Source organism: Gadus morhua, chromosome 16 (genome assembly GCF_902167405.1).
Source record: "Gadus morhua chromosome 16, gadMor3.0, whole genome shotgun sequence".
Lineage (NCBI taxonomy): Eukaryota > Metazoa > Chordata > Actinopteri > Gadiformes > Gadidae > Gadus > Gadus morhua.
This window is the reverse complement of record NC_044063.1, coordinates 31,777,597-31,795,096: the sequence shown is the minus strand read 5'-3', so window position 1 is coordinate 31,795,096 and position 17,500 is coordinate 31,777,597. Positions and strand designations below refer to the sequence as shown.

At 45.5% G+C, this 17,500-nt stretch overlaps 1 protein-coding gene across 1 annotated transcript in view; it reads left to right on the top strand.

The window, feature by feature from the left end:
• si:ch211-136a13.1 (HHIP-like protein 1) overlaps positions 1–17,500 on the top strand; it is an 18,916-nt gene that overhangs the window by 1,144 nt on the left and 272 nt on the right. Inside the window, exons 1-14 of the mRNA XM_030381864.1 lie at positions 1–482; positions 7,206–7,500; positions 8,884–9,163; positions 9,534–9,659; positions 10,191–10,334; positions 11,651–11,763; positions 12,116–12,256; positions 12,628–12,702; positions 12,817–12,943; positions 13,418–13,563; positions 13,923–14,004; positions 14,729–14,811; positions 15,003–15,377; positions 16,352–17,500. The exon at positions 1–482 is cut by the window's left edge and continues 1,144 nt beyond it; the exon at positions 16,352–17,500 is cut by the window's right edge and continues 272 nt beyond it. Coding sequence (XP_030237724.1) covers positions 174–482; positions 7,206–7,500; positions 8,884–9,163; positions 9,534–9,659; positions 10,191–10,334; positions 11,651–11,763; positions 12,116–12,256; positions 12,628–12,702; positions 12,817–12,943; positions 13,418–13,563; positions 13,923–14,004; positions 14,729–14,811; positions 15,003–15,377; positions 16,352–17,010 — 2,955 coding nt within the window. The 5' untranslated portion in view covers positions 1–173 and the 3' untranslated portion in view covers positions 17,011–17,500. The remainder of the gene's footprint in view (positions 483–7,205; positions 7,501–8,883; positions 9,164–9,533; positions 9,660–10,190; positions 10,335–11,650; positions 11,764–12,115; positions 12,257–12,627; positions 12,703–12,816; positions 12,944–13,417; positions 13,564–13,922; positions 14,005–14,728; positions 14,812–15,002; positions 15,378–16,351) is intronic.

Below are 17,500 nucleotides of genomic sequence, written 5' to 3'. Positions count from 1 at the left end.
GTGGGTTCTCCAGCCTACTGCTGTCACACACTTTCCTCTGGTTTTATGATCACACAGATTGTACTACTTTAGAGCGTGCCATTTAACTGTACACTGAGGGAGCGAGTCCAACCTATTAGCTACTCTATATCTACTGCATAACTTAACCCAGCAAAAGTTTGACGATCTACAATATGACCCTGAGAAGCAACCTGCTGGTGGTACCGTGGCCGGTCCAGCGCACATCCTCCTACCTCCTCCCGCTGCTCCTGCTGCTGCTCCTCCATGCCTGGAGGGGGAGCTGTCACCCCCAGTGCCTGGACTACAAGCCCCCCTTTGAGCCGCACCGGCCCCTGGTCTTCTGTAAGGAGTACAGCAAGTTTGGATGCTGTGACCTGGAGCAGGACGAGGAGGTGTCAACCCGCTTCTACACCGTCATGGATTTCTTTGACTACTCAGGCTTCACCGCCTGTGGCAAGTTCATACGCAGCATTCTCTGCCAGGTAGGAGGACTGTGATGAGCATGTGACCATTTCATAAGCGTTATTAAAATGGTGATGAGTTTTGATCAACATTGACCTGCACAATAATGTGTCTTGATATCTATCTAATACCAACTTACTCCTACCCACCATCCTACCTCTCTACTCCTACCCATCATCCTGAAAACCAACCTACCCACCATCCTACCTCTCTACTCCTACCCACCATCCTACCTCTCTACTCCTACCCACCATCCTACCTCTCTACTCCTACCCACCATCCTACCTATCTAATCCTACCCACCTACCATACCTACCTAGCTGCCATACTTACCTACCTACCTACCTACCTACCTACCTACCTACCTTCTATCCAACCTGCCATCCTGCCTACCTATGTACATACACTACCGTTCAAAAGTTCGGGGTTACCCAGTAAATTTCATGTTTTCCATGAAAACTCACACTTTTATTCAACAGTTTTCAGGGTTTTCTCATCATCAATTAGCCTCTTAACACGATTAGCTAACCAATGTACCATTAGACCACAAAAGAAGAGTGCTTTTCTTTAAAAGAATGGGGCATTTGTAAGTGAACCCAAGCTTTTGAACGGTAGTGAACATACCTACCTACCTACCCTACCTGACTACCATACTAGGGGTTTAACAATACATGCATTCATATCAAACCGAATCGTTATGGACGTCGTGGTTCAGTGCATGGATTTACACGGAGAATACACAGTATAAAATTGTATAAAACTGGCGAGGGAATTAATCAATGTAATGCAGAATTAATGTTAGATACGCGAGTTCTTCAGGGACAACTCATGGCGCGTTTCAATTGGAGGGTGCCGGACGGTTCAGTTCGCTAAGGTGCGGCACGGATGGCGTTTCCACTGCCAAAACTTTGCGTGACCCAGAGTGAGCCGTATTAAGCCGTACTCGTCTCACTGTACTCCTCCGTTGGGGCAAGTTCGAGCTACACACGCCGTCCGTTGATTGGTCGACAGATTCGCACTTCCGTGAGACAGGGGGATAATAACAAACAAACACATTATCCGCGAGGTATTTCTGGACAACGGCGAAAGCATCGTTTTTTGAAGATAATGTTGCACAATAGTTTGCGTCCTTCTTGGACGTCCTACATTTTTGATCTTGGTTCATTGTGCACATTCTTCTTTTTCCTTGGATTTATTAGCAGGCTTCACTGTGTCGGGTCACAATGCTAACGTAGCTGCCGCGGGTATCGCCATAAGGTTTAACCCCCCCCCCCCCCCATACCATAAGGTACTGTCGGCGGTGGAAACGCGAGCCGTAACCGAGCTGTGCCGAGCCGCACCTTCACTACTCGACCAAGCTGCACCGAAACCGACCCGTACCATCCGGTGGCAATTTCCCAAAATTCTGTGTACTTTGCACTTTCATAAATGAGACCTACTGCATTTTCCGTTTTATAACTGATTGTCTTATTTTGTTTACAAGTTAATGATGGAGTCTGGAGATGATGTGGGGTACTTATTGTTTACTGTTTACATCTTAGATTACACAGTTCAGGCTTTTGCAGCTAGCTCAGGGGAGAAACTGTATGACACTAGGTGGTACAACCGGAGACATGCACAATAAAAAAGAATTGCCTTCAGCAATTCTTTTCTTTTCCCTTCATTGTACCGAACTCGTACCGAACCGTGATGTCTGAACCGAGGTATGAACCGAACCGTGACTTCAGTGCACCGTTACACCTCTATACCATACCTACCTACTAAGCTTCATACTATCCTTCCTACTATCCAAAAGGTTGATAGAATAAACGGAACAAACCATTCACAATTCTGATTCACACATAGTTCCCGGTAAATTACTGTAATAACCTTCCAGGCACCACTGGTATTTTTCATTCACACGTTCTGAAACATTTCAGTCTTGCTCCCAATCACATATGCTATAGCAGTAGCGGAATAGATGGGTTAAGGGGTTAAGGGTCTGGCCTGGCTTTGTGTGAAAGGGTGCAGGAAGGAAATGTTCCAGAACGTAGCTGCATAATGGAACGAGTGGAAATCACTTGTGGTGCATGCAAGGTAAACCCAGTAATTTACTGGGAACTATGTGGGATAGAGGACTCAAAGCAGTGGCATCTCTACTTCACTGGAGGTATTCCAAACGTACTATAGTTTTGTGTCTCTCACTGTGTGTTTCTCACCAATAAATATAGCATGTCGACTCCAGCCAACTAGAAATCATTGTCCATTTAGCAAATGGCATCAGACATAGGGTTGACCCTAAAATAAAATTGAGCCGCAGATGCCAACCACCATAGAAAGAAATTCTGATAATATTACCCTCCATCAATTTTTGCACATCTTCCAAAAAGGTGCTCGTCATCAGGCAGTGATCATTTCTGCTGAGCATATCATTTACAGATACATCCTCCCCACCGTGAGATCTGTGTGTGTTTTGGAGAGCTGAGAAGCGGGTGCGGTCGGCAAACTCAGAGTCAGTGCTTTGAGGATCAGGAGGCCTGCCAGACTACTTATCCTGCAGAAAACCACCACACTGAGGGCTTTGTTGAGGCCTCTCTCTGGAGGCTCACTGGCACTGATATATCATCAGGGGGCGATATAGGGGAGAGAGTGTGTGTGCGTGTGTTTGTGTTTCTGTGTGTGCATGTGTATGTGTGTTTGTTTGCGTATGTGTTCATGCAGAGGCTTTCACTTGTGCATATATAAGTTTGCATGCGTGTTTGCACCTTTCCATGCATATGTGTGTGTGTGTGTGTGTGTGTGTGTGTGTGTGTGTGTGTGCGTGTGTGTGAGAGAGAGCATGTGCGTGTGTGTGCTTGTGTGTGTGCGTGTGCAGATAGGAGAAAGGAGCAGGCTTCTCATCATCCTGGAGCCCAACTGACCAAACAAACATCCTCATCCTCTGGTCCTGTGGACGCAGGACGCGGATCATGCTGCGACTCAACACAGAGACACAAAAGAGTTTCAAAACGGTTTAAAAAGAATTTAAACAGAGAGCAAGACCACATCAGCAAATATAAACAGAAGATATAACTGCAAGCGGTGATTAACGGGGTCCGAGAAAAATTTAAAGTCAACAATTCTGGGGAAATTAAACATTTGTAGTCAAGAACACTAACGGAAGAAATATAAATATGACAGAGATAATAATGAAGGAAAAATGGTTACCGAAGGACTTCCCCTTAATGCCATCATACGTCTTGGATACTAATGAGCTGGAATGTTGATTGCCTGATGAATTTCAGGTGCTATTCAATGTTGTGTTTCTTAATGCAATGACAGAATATCATGTTCAGCATGTTCTTAGTGCTCTAATCCGGATTCGAACACTCCACCTATGGATCACCAGTACACAGCAGTATCCCGTTGAGCCACTGACATTGCTGAACTGCAAGAAGCCTCATACACAGTGAAAATGTCGATTGATAAGCACACAACATCAAGAAAACTCCAAGCACACATTTCACAAGATAATTAAGGGCTTTCTTAAAGTAGTACAGATCTGAAAATGTGCACTGTTAATGGTATCCAACTAATGATAGCCGTATGGTAGTTACAATAACAAAATGGTCATATACGCAAAATTGGTTGAGACTGTGGATGTTTGGCTTTTCTATGAAATTGTGGGAAAAGTAAACACTTTTAGAGCAGGAGACCAGGGTGAAAAAGTCCAGGTCAATCTAGTAAGGAGAAATAAGGCTAGTTCATACTTTTTTTAAATATCGCCACCTTTGGGTGCAGTACCACAATTTGGCTTTATGGGTAGTGGGGGGTATTGGTATCCACCTAATAATAGTCGTATGTTTTTTTATACAACAGCAAAATGGTCATACAAGAAAAATGGGCTAACTGCTCCAACTTTATTGGCCAATATTTCTCAAATGTAACAAAATAAACCAATTCTGTTTGATGATTTTTGTGAGGCTTGATCTAAAGATTTTATGTGGCGATTTTGGTAAATTTTTAATCACTTTTGTAGCCTGTGAATCTTTTTATCATGTTTGGCTTTAATATGAAATTGTGGGAAAAGTAAAAAAAATAGGGCATAAGACCTAGGGTTTTCTAGATGCATCTAAAGAATTTTGAGCCCAGGTCAATCTGGTACGGAGAAATAAGCCTAATTCATGATTTTCTACAATAGCACAACCTTTGGGTGAAGTAACCCAAAAAATAAGAAACAATAGGGGACCAAGCAGCTTCGCTGCTCTGACCCCTAAAAATCAATTCAAAGTCCAAAGGTAAGGGACGTCTAAATGATGAATATGCATTCATGATCATGAGTTCCTATGGAGTCCATCCTAGCCGTTGTACGCTATGAGCGCTTGTATGCTGTACATTTAATAACCTGCAGCAGTGACAGCAGAAATCAGATGGAAAGCTGGCCTCTCTTTGTCTTTCTTGGTATGTGCTTCTGTCCACCACCTTCTGACCTGAACAGTAAACATTTGCCACATGTGCTGCCCAACTCCCAAGTCATGCGATATGTTGCATTATGTCATGTTTAACCTGCTTCTCAATTGTGTATTATTTACTCTGTCTCTAGCTCTCGTTTAGTTACTCCTACTCGTCAGTCGCTTGTGATTCGCCATCCTTCATGATTTGTTTTTTGATGACCTTTCATTGATATATGGATGGAACATCTAAAACAGCTTCCTTTATACAGTATCACTAATGGACTCCCTTGATGAGCTCATACATTCTCCTTGTTTCTCTCTGTTTCCCTCATTTCTTTCTATGTGTTTCATCACTACCCATCACTTTAACAAAGGCCCTGAAGATGCCACTAATCAGTTTGGCTAAGACTCTGCCGTGTTAAATGTAACTTCAAAGCTCTATTCAAATCAACTCCAGCTGAAGACCTCCTGACGGCCTGGAGCTGGTTGTTAGACGGAAATCAAAGTCTCCCGCTCATGACCAAATGTTGGTCCAACTGGATCAGGACCCAAACATGGGTTCTATCCCCTTATTGAAGTACAACATCATGATTCAACGGAATGGGGATTTGGATTGAGTTAAGGCTATTTTTCATAGAAAAATACACTCAAAAAAAAAAAAAAAAAAATGGACCTGATCCAAATGCTGTCATCATATGAGCTAATCCTTGAGGAGTTCATTCTGAATGGTGTAAAAAAAACACAGACATGAATTGTAGGTTTTTCAGTTGATCAGCCCCAACTATTTGCTTGGATTCGGTCTGATTATTGATAATTGCCAGCAAGGAAAGGACAAATAGGACTATAAGTTACTGGATCCTGCAGCGGTCATATTGTAGGCCTTTAGAAGACCACATTCATTCCCTATCTGATGATTTCCTTCAGAAATAAATTTTCGAAATGGGTTAAAATTCTAGCCGACCTTTACCATAGAAAGGATGTGCTGATTTAGTCCAAGGTCTAAACACCTGTGATTATAACATGACTACCACACAAATGAGCATTATACCAGAGGGGGATAAATGTCGCCCCTGGAACAGTCTGATGCTTGCATCGTACATTTTTTTTCAAACAGGAAGTACATATTTTCTTTGTGTCATGAATTTGGAAAAAGCCACTTTGAAGATGAAAGTCTTTCTGGCCAGCTTTTAAGTTGACTCGGATGTTCTGTGTGCCAGCGGAGGAGGGGGACAGACTGGGTTTTGTCCTGCAGATCAGTAGATTCTCTTAATTTTTATCTCAACTACTGTCCTCTTCCAACCTACTCCTGGATTAGGAAGCACACACACACACACACACACACACACACACACACACACACACACACACACACACACACACACACACACACACACACACAGACAGACAGACAGACAGACAGACAGACAGACAGACAGACAGACAGACAGACAGACAGACAGACAGACAGACAGACAGACAGACACACACACACACGTGCCACACACATGCGCATGCCCACACAACTTGCCTCACACATGCAAATGCACACACATGCACCCTTGCACACACAAAAACTGAGTGGGCAGAGAGAGAGAGAGAGAGAGAGAGAGAGAGAGAGAGAGAGAGAGAGAGAGAGAGAGAGAGAGAGAGAGAGAGAGAGAGAGAGAGAGAGAGAGAGAGAGAGAGAGACACACACACACACACACATAGATACAGAGAGATACTCAGGGAGACAGATTTAATAGAGCAGCTCTCCATTCTTAATTTCAGTTGGTAGATGTCGTCTCTATATCAAAAACCAAATAGCAGTGCATCAGCGGCTCAGTCAGTTTGCTCCCAGCTCATGGTTCACCCTGCTGGGCGTGGGCCGTGTGGCTGTGACTTAATAACGGACTCCACCGTTCTCAGAGCCATTTTTAAACAGTTGCATTTAAACAAATAAGCTTTATATAGCCGGGTCCTGCCCAACCATGATGATGATGAGGCGGGGGGGGGGGGGGGGGGGGGGGGGCTTTCCTATCGAACATTACCAAGCCATGTGACGCAAACACCGTCATGGCAAACTCCACCAAGAGAAGGGCCGCAGCGAGGAGCACAAGAAGCTCAAATATGGAATCTTGAACCAAGCATTTTTCCTTCTAGAGATCAAATTGACGTTCAAACAATACAAGGGCATACTTTTTAATTAACCATGCATTGAATTGAGCTAACGTCGTATTTAATCGTATTCATGTTGACAGCATCAACCCCTATGTTCTGCACAACGTTTGCCTATTTTGTGAATAAAGCTGTGAGTTTGAATCCATGAACCCAGCCTCCCCCTGTTTCCAGGAGTGCTCCCCGTACGCCGCCCACCTGTTTGACGCAGAGGACGCCAACACGCCCATGCGGGTGCTGCCTGGCCTGTGCAGGGACTACTGCTCCGACTACTGGCACCAGTGCCGCTACACCCTCAGCCTGGCCCTTGAGGTCCTGGGGGGCACCGCCCGTGCCCAGGGGCTGGTGGGCTCCCCGGCCCAGATCACCAACCTCACGCTGGGCCTGGAGGAGGACCGCGGAGCCTTCTGTGACTTCCTGGAGCTGAAGGACAAGCAGTACTGCTACCCCAACGTGCTGAGCAACGCGGGTGAGGGCACGGCGCAACACACGCACACATGTCATCAGCGTAATAGCCTAATTGCATAATAAGGCAAGGCAAGGCAACTTTATTTATAGAGCCCTTTTCATACCTGAGGCAGACTCAAAATGCCGCACATAAAAACCTTGTCATGCAATAAAATTAAATAATAAATACAAATAAAATACAAAAAAGGCCAAGTTAAAGATTGCATTGTAGAAAAAGTCCAAAAGTTAAAAGTGCAATGTCTGTAAGATTTAGCAGAAAGCTAAAGTAACCTTAAAAGTCTTCAGTCTTGTTTTAAAAGTAAGTCATTAGAAGTAAGTAAATCTATCTTGTATTTATCGTCAACAATTTTCTGGCATATAGTGGTTATGAAATGTAAAAAAAAATCGAATTGGTTTAGGATATAGCCAATGAGGCACAGTGAATCAGCAGCGTCTGGAGAGTAGCGTTAGGTTGGACAGCCCATAAATCTCAACATATGACCTAGGCATTTATGATATGAGGCTAACGATGTGTTGGAGCAGGAAGGGCAGCTTGTAAAATAATTCTACTTACAGGTGGAAGGTTCTGGGTTCAAAGGCCACTGCCTGCAGCCTAATTCGTAGCATCCCCCAGCAAAGATGCAGTAACCAAGGCCGCTTTAATGCACAGGCTTTCCTGGGTTGAAGCCCCAGGGCCTACGACAATCAGGGGGCCTATCATGAGCTGCAGTAAATGTTTATTTTTTTTCATACTGGTTCATGATAGGCCCCCCGATCGGCGTAGGCCCAAGACGATGTGATTTTTGGTTTTTGGCTTACAAAGATCAGAGGCCTATCATGGGCTAAGAAAAAAGGGGGCCACTAGGGGGTACTGCGGGCACCCCCTAGTGGTAGATGGGCCCATTGGCCACTTGACACCACAGCCACAGTCATCGTCCCCCCGTCGACAACGGCAAAATGTCGGAAAATAATTTACACACCTTCATTGTAAGGGGGCCTACGAAACCTCTCAGCCCTAGGCCCCATGGGAGGTTAATGCAGGCCTTGCATTAACCTCTCATCCTGCTCTTTTATGTACTGTGTCTGAATATATTCTTAGCTGCTTAATATAAAATAACAAAATACAAAAACATACCCACACACACACTCTGCATTCTGGTGCACATGGCACACACACATACATTGATGTATACGCACACACACACACACACACACACACACACACACACACACACACACACACACACACACACACACACACACACACACACACACACACACAAACCTCTAGCACACACCTATATCCATTTATGCGTACACACACCTTGTGTGATTCGAATCTGTCAGAACACAGATCAACCTTCTCTGTTGGTTCCCCTCTGTCCCCTTCTGTATTCCCCGCTAGAGCTCAACGCTAACTTGGGCTCGGTGCGCGAGGACTCCGAGGGCTGCCTGGAGCTGTGCCTGCAGGAAGTGGCAAACGGGCTCCGCAACCCCGTGGCCATGATCCACGCCAACGACGGCAGCCACCGCTTCTTCGTGGCCGAGCAGCTGGGCTACGTGTGGGTGTACCTGGCCAACGGCTCCCGGGTGGACCGGCCCTTCCTCAACCTCACCCAGGCCGTGCTCACCTCCCCCTGGGCCGGAGACGAGCGGGGGTTCCTCTGCATCGCCCTCCACCCCAGGTGCCTCCCTGAGCAGAGATGTGTTATCTATTGGTGTCTGGATTGACTTCTGTGTGTGTGGGGGGAAGGACCCACGTACAGTGTGACACAAACATGTTACGGTTAGATTGTCCAAGCAAGTGACAGCTAGGATGTATGGTCAAAATCGTATAGTCTGATAAAGAAATCTAATAGAAATGTATTTCCAATTTTATATTTTATGTTGCAAAGCTATGTCAGATGATAAGCAAATTAGACCAGTAAATAATGGTTTTAACACAATCAAGAGAAATAATTACAAAACATTTGTATTGATTTTGATTGTTCACTCTGCTTACCATCATCAAAATATGACCAGTAGTAAATATATGTGCTGTATCCAAACTTCTAGCTTCACCACAGTCCGCAAGGCCTACGTCTACTACTCTGTATCGGTGAAGAAACAGGAGAAGATACGCGTCAGTGAGTTCACACTGTCCACCCACGATGTAAACCAACTGGACCACGCATCAGAGAGGTGAGGGAAGAGACAGAGCATCGTACCCATTGTATCAGCACAGTCTTTTGGCATCTCCACATGGACATGAGCAGATGCTAAGCACACCGTCAGGATCCTGGCAGCAGGGATAAGGGGTAATGCATATACAACGCATGTTTGAATAGAAACATGGACAAACCACAAAGCCATTCCATGTGGGTAACCGGCCTCCCCACCAGCGTTGTCTCATGGGCGGAAGTGGCTCAGGAGGTAGAGCGGGTTTAGCCTGGCTAGAGCGGGTTGGCTGGTAACCGGAAAGTTGCTAGTTCGATCCGCGGCCCCTCCTAGCTGAGTGTCGAGGTGTCCCTGAGCAAGACACCTTGCTCTGATGAATGGGTGAATGTGAGGCAATATTGTAAAGCGCTTTGAGTGGCTACTGGTTAGAAATGTGCTACATAAATGCATTCCATTTACCATTTCATTGAATGTGTACTTGATGATTACATGTATGTATGTAGCACACGTGTGTAAGTGAAGGGGTCTCAAAGGCCGGGCTCTGTCTTTGTAAAGAACCATCCTAGAGGTAGCGGAGCCGGCGTCCAACCACAACGGAGGACAACTCCTCTTTGGGGAGGACGGCTTCCTGTACATCTTTATCGGAGATGGCGGCCGTGCGGGGGACCCCTTCGGAAAGTTTGGCAATTCTCAGAATAAGTGAGTGGATTTGGGAATCAATAGTCAATAGATCGACGTTAAAGTAGAATCCACTGAGTTGAACCCAAGGCTGTGGTTGACTGTGCTGCTCCTCCACGAACTAAGAAATTTCCATTTAATTAATCTATGAAGCCTCTTCTGTACAGCTAGGTGTTAGCATTGGATACAGCCTGGGAAATACTTTTCCCATTGGCACATGAGCTGTTTAAATAACAAAAAAAATAAAATAATGCCAACAAACTTTTGTAATTTTAGCTTTAACACCTAACGTCTTTGAGTTGTACAGTAAATGTTCAAGAAATTCCTGTTATGAGCCGTTCTGCTCTGAATGATTCAACTGGTATTCTGCTATTTGATTAGCCTGGCCTGGCTCAAAGGTGCCATGCAGCATAGCCTAGTATAGAAGCGCAGGAGCTACAGTTTAGATGGGCCTATGTGGCATCAAAAGGTCTTTGTGTTGTTCAGACTTGGCTTGAGAAGCAGGCAGGGCAAGCAAGACATGACCTGTTAAAAACATTATGATGTCACTTAATAAAATAGCTAATTTCCATTGAACTCAGGGATCTGCACTGGGTCATGTGAAATTATGTTTTAGTCTGGAACTCAGATACGGAAGAATTTGAATGAAACTACTTTTGGTTAAGACCCATTTAGTATTGTTTATTTACTATTATGCATTTTTAGGCTATTATGACTGATGGTTTAACATATTGAAATACAACCTCCAAGCCTTTATCTTACCACCAAGAACCAAGAATGCCTTCACTAACATAATGTGTGTAAAAACTGTGGCTGCAGTTAGTTTGCAGTTTATGAGCAGAGAGATGAGTGGCTATTTTGACATGCTGCATTAGCAGTGCTGGTAAAGGTAGACAATGCCAAGAATAATATTGACACACACACACACACACACACACACACACACACACACACACACACACACACACACACACACACACACACACACACACACACACACACACACACACATGCACATACACACGAACACACACATTTCAAGAAAGCAGGGGTGGAAAGAAGGTAAGAGTAAAGCAGAGTTTCTTTATTTTCGTGTCCCTTTCTGTATGGGAGGTCAAAGCAGATTAATACAAACACAGTAAAAAATGAATGACAGTACAAAGAGCCTACCGTTCATCAATGGGATAGGATCATCTTTAGATAGCAGTGACATGCACAACTCTTTTACTGTGTGTGTGTGTGTGTGTGTGTGTGTGTGTGTGTGTGTGTGTGCGCGTGCGTGCGTGCGTGCGTGCGTGCGTGTGTGTGTGTGTGTGTGTGGACTCATGCCTACTCAGGTCTACTCATCTGGGCAAGGCCCTTCGCATCGACGTCAACGACAACGACGATGGGGCCCCTTACAGCATTCCTCCAGACAACCCCTTCCTGGCAGAGCCCAACGCCATGCCTGGTACCGCTGTGGTTTATCTATTGAGTTCATATTGAAAGGTCCTGGATTGCTTTTTATCTGATTGAATGCGTGTGACTTCCTAGATATTGATTAGGGTAAAATAAAATGTAAATTGGACACAGTATAAAAAATCGTTCTTCCATTTCACATTTATTTTCTCTCTTTCTTCCTTTATTTATTTCTCTCTTTGTTTAATTCAGAAATATTTTCTTTGTTTTTGTCTTGTTGCCCCATGCTGCATTGGTAACTGGTTGTATGTTGTTGTTTTTGATGAATGGCTGGCCAATGTTGTTCTACTTGTACAGTGAAGATGTCTAATCTCTCTCTCCACCTCTCTCACTCTCTCTCTCAGAGATCTATGCATACGGTGTGCGCAACATGTGGCGTTGCTCCGTGGACCGTGGCGACACGGCTACGGGCCGTGGGCGTGGCCGCTTGTTCTGCGGCGACGTAGGACAGAATAAATACGAGGAGGTGGACCTTGTGGTCAAAGGTGACATCACAGAGCACTGACCACTCTAGAGCCCGCTGATCCCACAGCCCCTGGGACTCGGTCCACTCAGACAATATAATCACGTGGTCAAAGTCAATCTCTTTTTACAACGTGCCGCAATCATACCTAATGGTACGATTGTGAGTTTGTTTTAAAACTCACCAGTACTTTGAGTATTACACTCTGCTTGGTGATTTGCCTGTTTCAAAGAAGGCAACGAAATGTATGAAATGACCATGTCGTCTAGCGATGTATAAGTAGGCCTACATTAATTTACATACATACATTTGCATCATTCCATTAACCAAGGCATTGTCCAGAAAAGGGAGCTAAACTTTAATTCAAAATACATTTCCTTTCAAACTTTAAAGGTGGAAACTATGGATGGAGAGCCAAGGAAGGCTTCAGTTGCTATGACCGAAAACTCTGTAAAAACTCCACGCTGGGTACGTCTTTCTGTTCAAACACAGGCCTTTGGACCACCACCGAGGACGACATCACGATCATTCTGTACGACCTGGATCAAGCCTTACTTAACATGAATGTGGCTTGCTCTCCAGATGACATCCTCCCGATTTTCGCCTACCCCCACAAGCTGGGCAAGTCGGTGACTGGAGGCTACATCTACAGAGGCTGCCAGATGCCCAACCTCAATGGCCTCTACATCTTCGGGGACTTCATGAGCGGGTGTGTGTCGGGTAACATGGGTATGCTATAGATGTATGGAGGACGTGTGTTAGCATATAGTGGCTATTAGGAACAGGACAGTCTGGTATTGGTCAGGGCAGTTTGAAGCTTAGAAGTTCTGGGGCGAACCCCAATGTCTGCAGTAGGCTACCTTTAGGCGACCCACTTAATAACTGCTTAAAACAATGACAAATCCAGTTCAAAGTTATTTTTTCATGTGTGCAAATGTTAAAGTTGAAGTTGATTTAATATCATTGAATAATAATAATAATAATAATAATAATAATAATAATAATAATAATAATAATAATATAATAATAATAATAATAATAATAATAATAATAATAAATACAAATTGTAATCATTATTTCAGGTTTAAAAACATTGGGAACAAATTGGGAATGATATGTGTGTTTGTGTGTGTGCGTGCATGCATGCGTGTGTGTGTTTGTGTGTGTGTGTGTGTCTGTTCAGCCGTCTGATGTCTCTAAAGGAGAACACCACGACCGGTGAATGGCACTACAACGAGATCTGTATGGGCAAAGACCAGACCTGCCGATTCCCCAAGCTGATCAACAGCTACTACAAATACATCATCTCCTTTGCTGAAGACGAAGCAGGTACTGCCTTAGGGTGTCTGGTAACGTAGGTCTGATTTTAAAAATGTTCACAGTGTTGACACCCCTTTTTCACATTGTTTTTCTGCACTAATTTCACTACACTGTAAAAGTACTGGCAGCAGTTCTTCCAGTAAGATACTATTTATTTGCAGTAATAATACTGTACCATATAAATGCAGTAGATTACTGTTAGAATTTGTAGAAAGTGTTACAGTGTATACTCCATCTCCCTCAACCCTTATCTCTACCTATTTCTCTCTATCTCCTCTGTGGCCCCATCTCCCTGGACCCTTATCTCTACCTATCTCTCTCCATCTCCTCTGTAACCCACTCCTCTGTGTCCGTGGTCGTCTCTCCAGGCGAGCTGTACTTCCTAGCGACGGGCACTCCCAGTGCCTCAGCGAGAGCGGGAGTCATCTACAAGATTACGGACCCGTCCAAGTAAGTCACTCATACGCCTCCCAGCAAAAGCAATCCCCGGGCCATGCTCTCAGTGATGTTGTGTGAGGCAGCGGACCACTTTCACCCAGGACAGGACGTGGAATGCACCAGTGTGGCTTATTAGGTACCGACCATCCTGACAGATGTACCGTCCATCACAGCTGTCACTCGCTTTCTGTTTCTCTTCTTCTCACGGCATACACAGATAATTAAAAGGATCTCTGTGGGTTTATATTTTATTCTAAGTATCTCTGTCAGAGAACCGGTTGCATAGTGGCTTGGCAACCATGACAATATTGTCTCTGTCCATAAGACGGATTCAACATGAAAAGCAGTAGGAGGTTGTCCTTGGTCCTTGGAACCCCGCAGGGCTCGTTTCATGGGACCCCCTCACGCAGGCCAGCACTTTCACACCAGGGCTCAACCTGCGTACTCTATAGGCTCACAGGCCGGCGTGAGAGGGTCTGAATGGGATCTTAAACGCTGGGCCGTTAGGGCATGGTATAGTGTACCCAAAGCCTAGAGAGGGGGGGAGCGGGGAGGCCAGGGGAAGGGCCTTGAGAGGAACACCTGGTATGTGCAGCTGATAGCGCAGACGTTTAGCTGTTGTGTTAAATAGTGGTTATGCTTTATCAATACTGGATGCTATGCTCTATCCATCTGATGCCACCTGGCTGACACACTGTGTTTATCGAATATAATACTCCTGATGCCTCATCCACAGGAGGGCGCCCCCCGGGAAGTGTAGCATCAAGCCGTCCCCGGTCAAGGTCAAGGGAAAGCTTGTTCACTTCCACCCTAAGGAAGGTAGGGCTTCCCAGGACGCTTCGTTTCCTCTCCACATTTTTAATTGTCTTTAGCCTGTTATAAATCAAGGACATGTTCACACCCGCAATTTGCAGTACAACCTCATTTTTGTAGCGTATGGCAACAAATATACAGCATACGGAATAGTCTTGGTGTGAATTGTGATTCTGCTCCTCTCTCCAACCCTGCAGAGTTTGTCATTAACAAGAAGCCAACGACAACAGCTGCACCGACGACAACCACAAGAAAAACAACAACAACCACAAGAAAAACAACGACAGCAACAAGGAAAGCGACGACAACCACGAGAAAAGCGACGACAACGGCAGCGACGCCGACAATGGCCCAGAGAACAATGACTCGCAAAACAGCAACGGCGGCAAGAAACACAACCACTACAAGAGCAACCCCCATTGCGCAGATCACTATGGCAACAACAACCGGCCGCAGGCCGACCGTGGCGGCCATCAGACCGAGCGACAGGCCGACCACTAGGCCTTCGGTTAAAGCCAACGGGAGAAAGGCCCCGACCACGTCCCTGGGAGTGGCCAGCAGCCACAGACCAGGTCTCCTCATCTTCCTCCTCTGTGCTCCCTTCTCCCTCTCTGCTTTTGCTCCGTAACATCCCATGCAACCCTTCAGACCCTCCAGGGACCGTAAGCTCCCATGTAACCCTTCAGACCCTCCAGGGACCTCTTGAGAACATCCTTGATTTTAGACACGTTTTTTTTATCAATGGTTCATTAATTGTGATCGATCTAATGCTTAATTGTCAAAAAAAAGGGAAAAAATATGTTTTTTCTTGATATGAGAAAGTCGACAATAGCTTGCTATATATAATATAATTAAACTTAGATTCAGTAGTAGAATTTAAATATTGCAATAAAACTGTTCATTGCAGCTAAAAAAAAATGGAATAACCTGGAGGGACTGACAAGCTCTTTTCTGCACTTCCACTGAGCTGTTAGAGGTGGCACTTTAATGAAGATGGAATCATTTCATGCTGAAAGCTTAGGCTTAGGTTAGACCGTTGGCTGGTACCAAGGGGCCCACAGAGTCGGGGTATGGCTGTTGTCTCCATGAAAGCCATAGTTAGATGTATTTTGTTGCACTTGTTTTCTCTGAACTCAGGTAATAAGGGTAATTCTGACATTTGTGTCGAATGCAAAAGGTGCTTTCTGTGCGTCAAAATGTCAACCATTTAAACTATTGCATAGCTAGAGCATTATTTATTTTAAATAAATGTATTTGCATCTAAAGAAGCGCCCTTCATCTTTATGTGTCTTGTTTTTTTTTTTGCATGCCCTAACATCACTAGCTTGTATATTGAATAGGTTTCATGGGCCACTAGGCTGTGAAACGTACTCAATGCTTGAATGAAAAAGCATCATTTTCAATTCAAATCAAACACATTCAACACATTCACACTGGGGTCACGAGTTTCACGTCGTTTAACCATTGCACCTCTTTGGATCCGCCAGCCCCACTGGGATGTGATCGTCCATTTACAATAAAGAGGGTGATTCTGTGTTTCCTTCAGGTTATCGCTCAACCACCCTGACCCCCACCTCCTCACCCAGCTCCACCATCGTTCACTACACCCGCTCCCGTTACCCCCTGGCGTCTCCTCCTCCTTCGCCCTCCCGCCCCGTCAGGCCGACCCCCACCACCTCCAGGCCCCGGCGACCAACGGCCAACACCACCCTGTCCAGAGCCCAGCTAGAGAAGCTGCTGCTGGCAGAGAAGCAGGCGACTGCCGGGGAGGGGAACCAGGTCCACAAGACCCCAACCGGGGACACAGGCGCTGGGGGGAGAGCCAGGACCTATAACCGGGGCACCGGAGGAAGAAGGCTGCGGGCGGGCTCGGTGCGGCTGGTGAGCGCGGACGGGCTGATGGACCGTGGCCGCGTGGAGGTGTTCATCCGCGGCGAGTGGGGCTCGGTGTGCGACGACCTGTTCAACAGCAAGGCGGCGGCCGTGGTGTGCCGGCAGATGGGCTTCAGCGCGGCGCTGGCCGTGAAGAAGAGGGCGGCCCTGGGGGGCGCGGGGGACGCCGTGCGGATCCTGCTGGACGACGTGGAGTGCCGCGGAAACGAGGGGTCCCTGCTGGAATGCAAGAGGTCGAAGGTCGGGAAGCACAACTGCTCCCATCAGGAGGACGTGGGGGTGGTTTGCGGTTATGACACGGGGGAGGAGTGAGGGGGATGGGGGGAGACGGGAAGATGAAGGAGAAGAGAAGATTGGACACTTCATTGACAATTACCCGATAAAAGCGTCAAACAGCAGGTCTGAGGTACTTCCATTGAAGAGCGTACTCTGATACTGTGAAGTAAGAAGACCACTGTAGGATCTAACACTTTCACACGTAGCAAAAGTATGAATGAATGTAGACAAGACTTTAACATCCAACACCTCAACACAATTTATTTCACCGCTAGTGCCAAAATTGATGAATGTATTTTCTTTTATTTTCACCACAATTTCACCATTTAAAAAGAAGTATGTATATTTCTCAAAAATAGTCCTCATGCATGCAGGAGGGAACAGATGAAAACAAAAGGGAAGTAAAATACCAGAAGGTGTTTACTTCTAACTTTGTTTTAAAACACCAGGTAGCTTGTATTGGCCTGTATTTTTATGGGTTATATTTGTGATATTGGGCATTCAGCTCTGCATATGAAGCATTGTT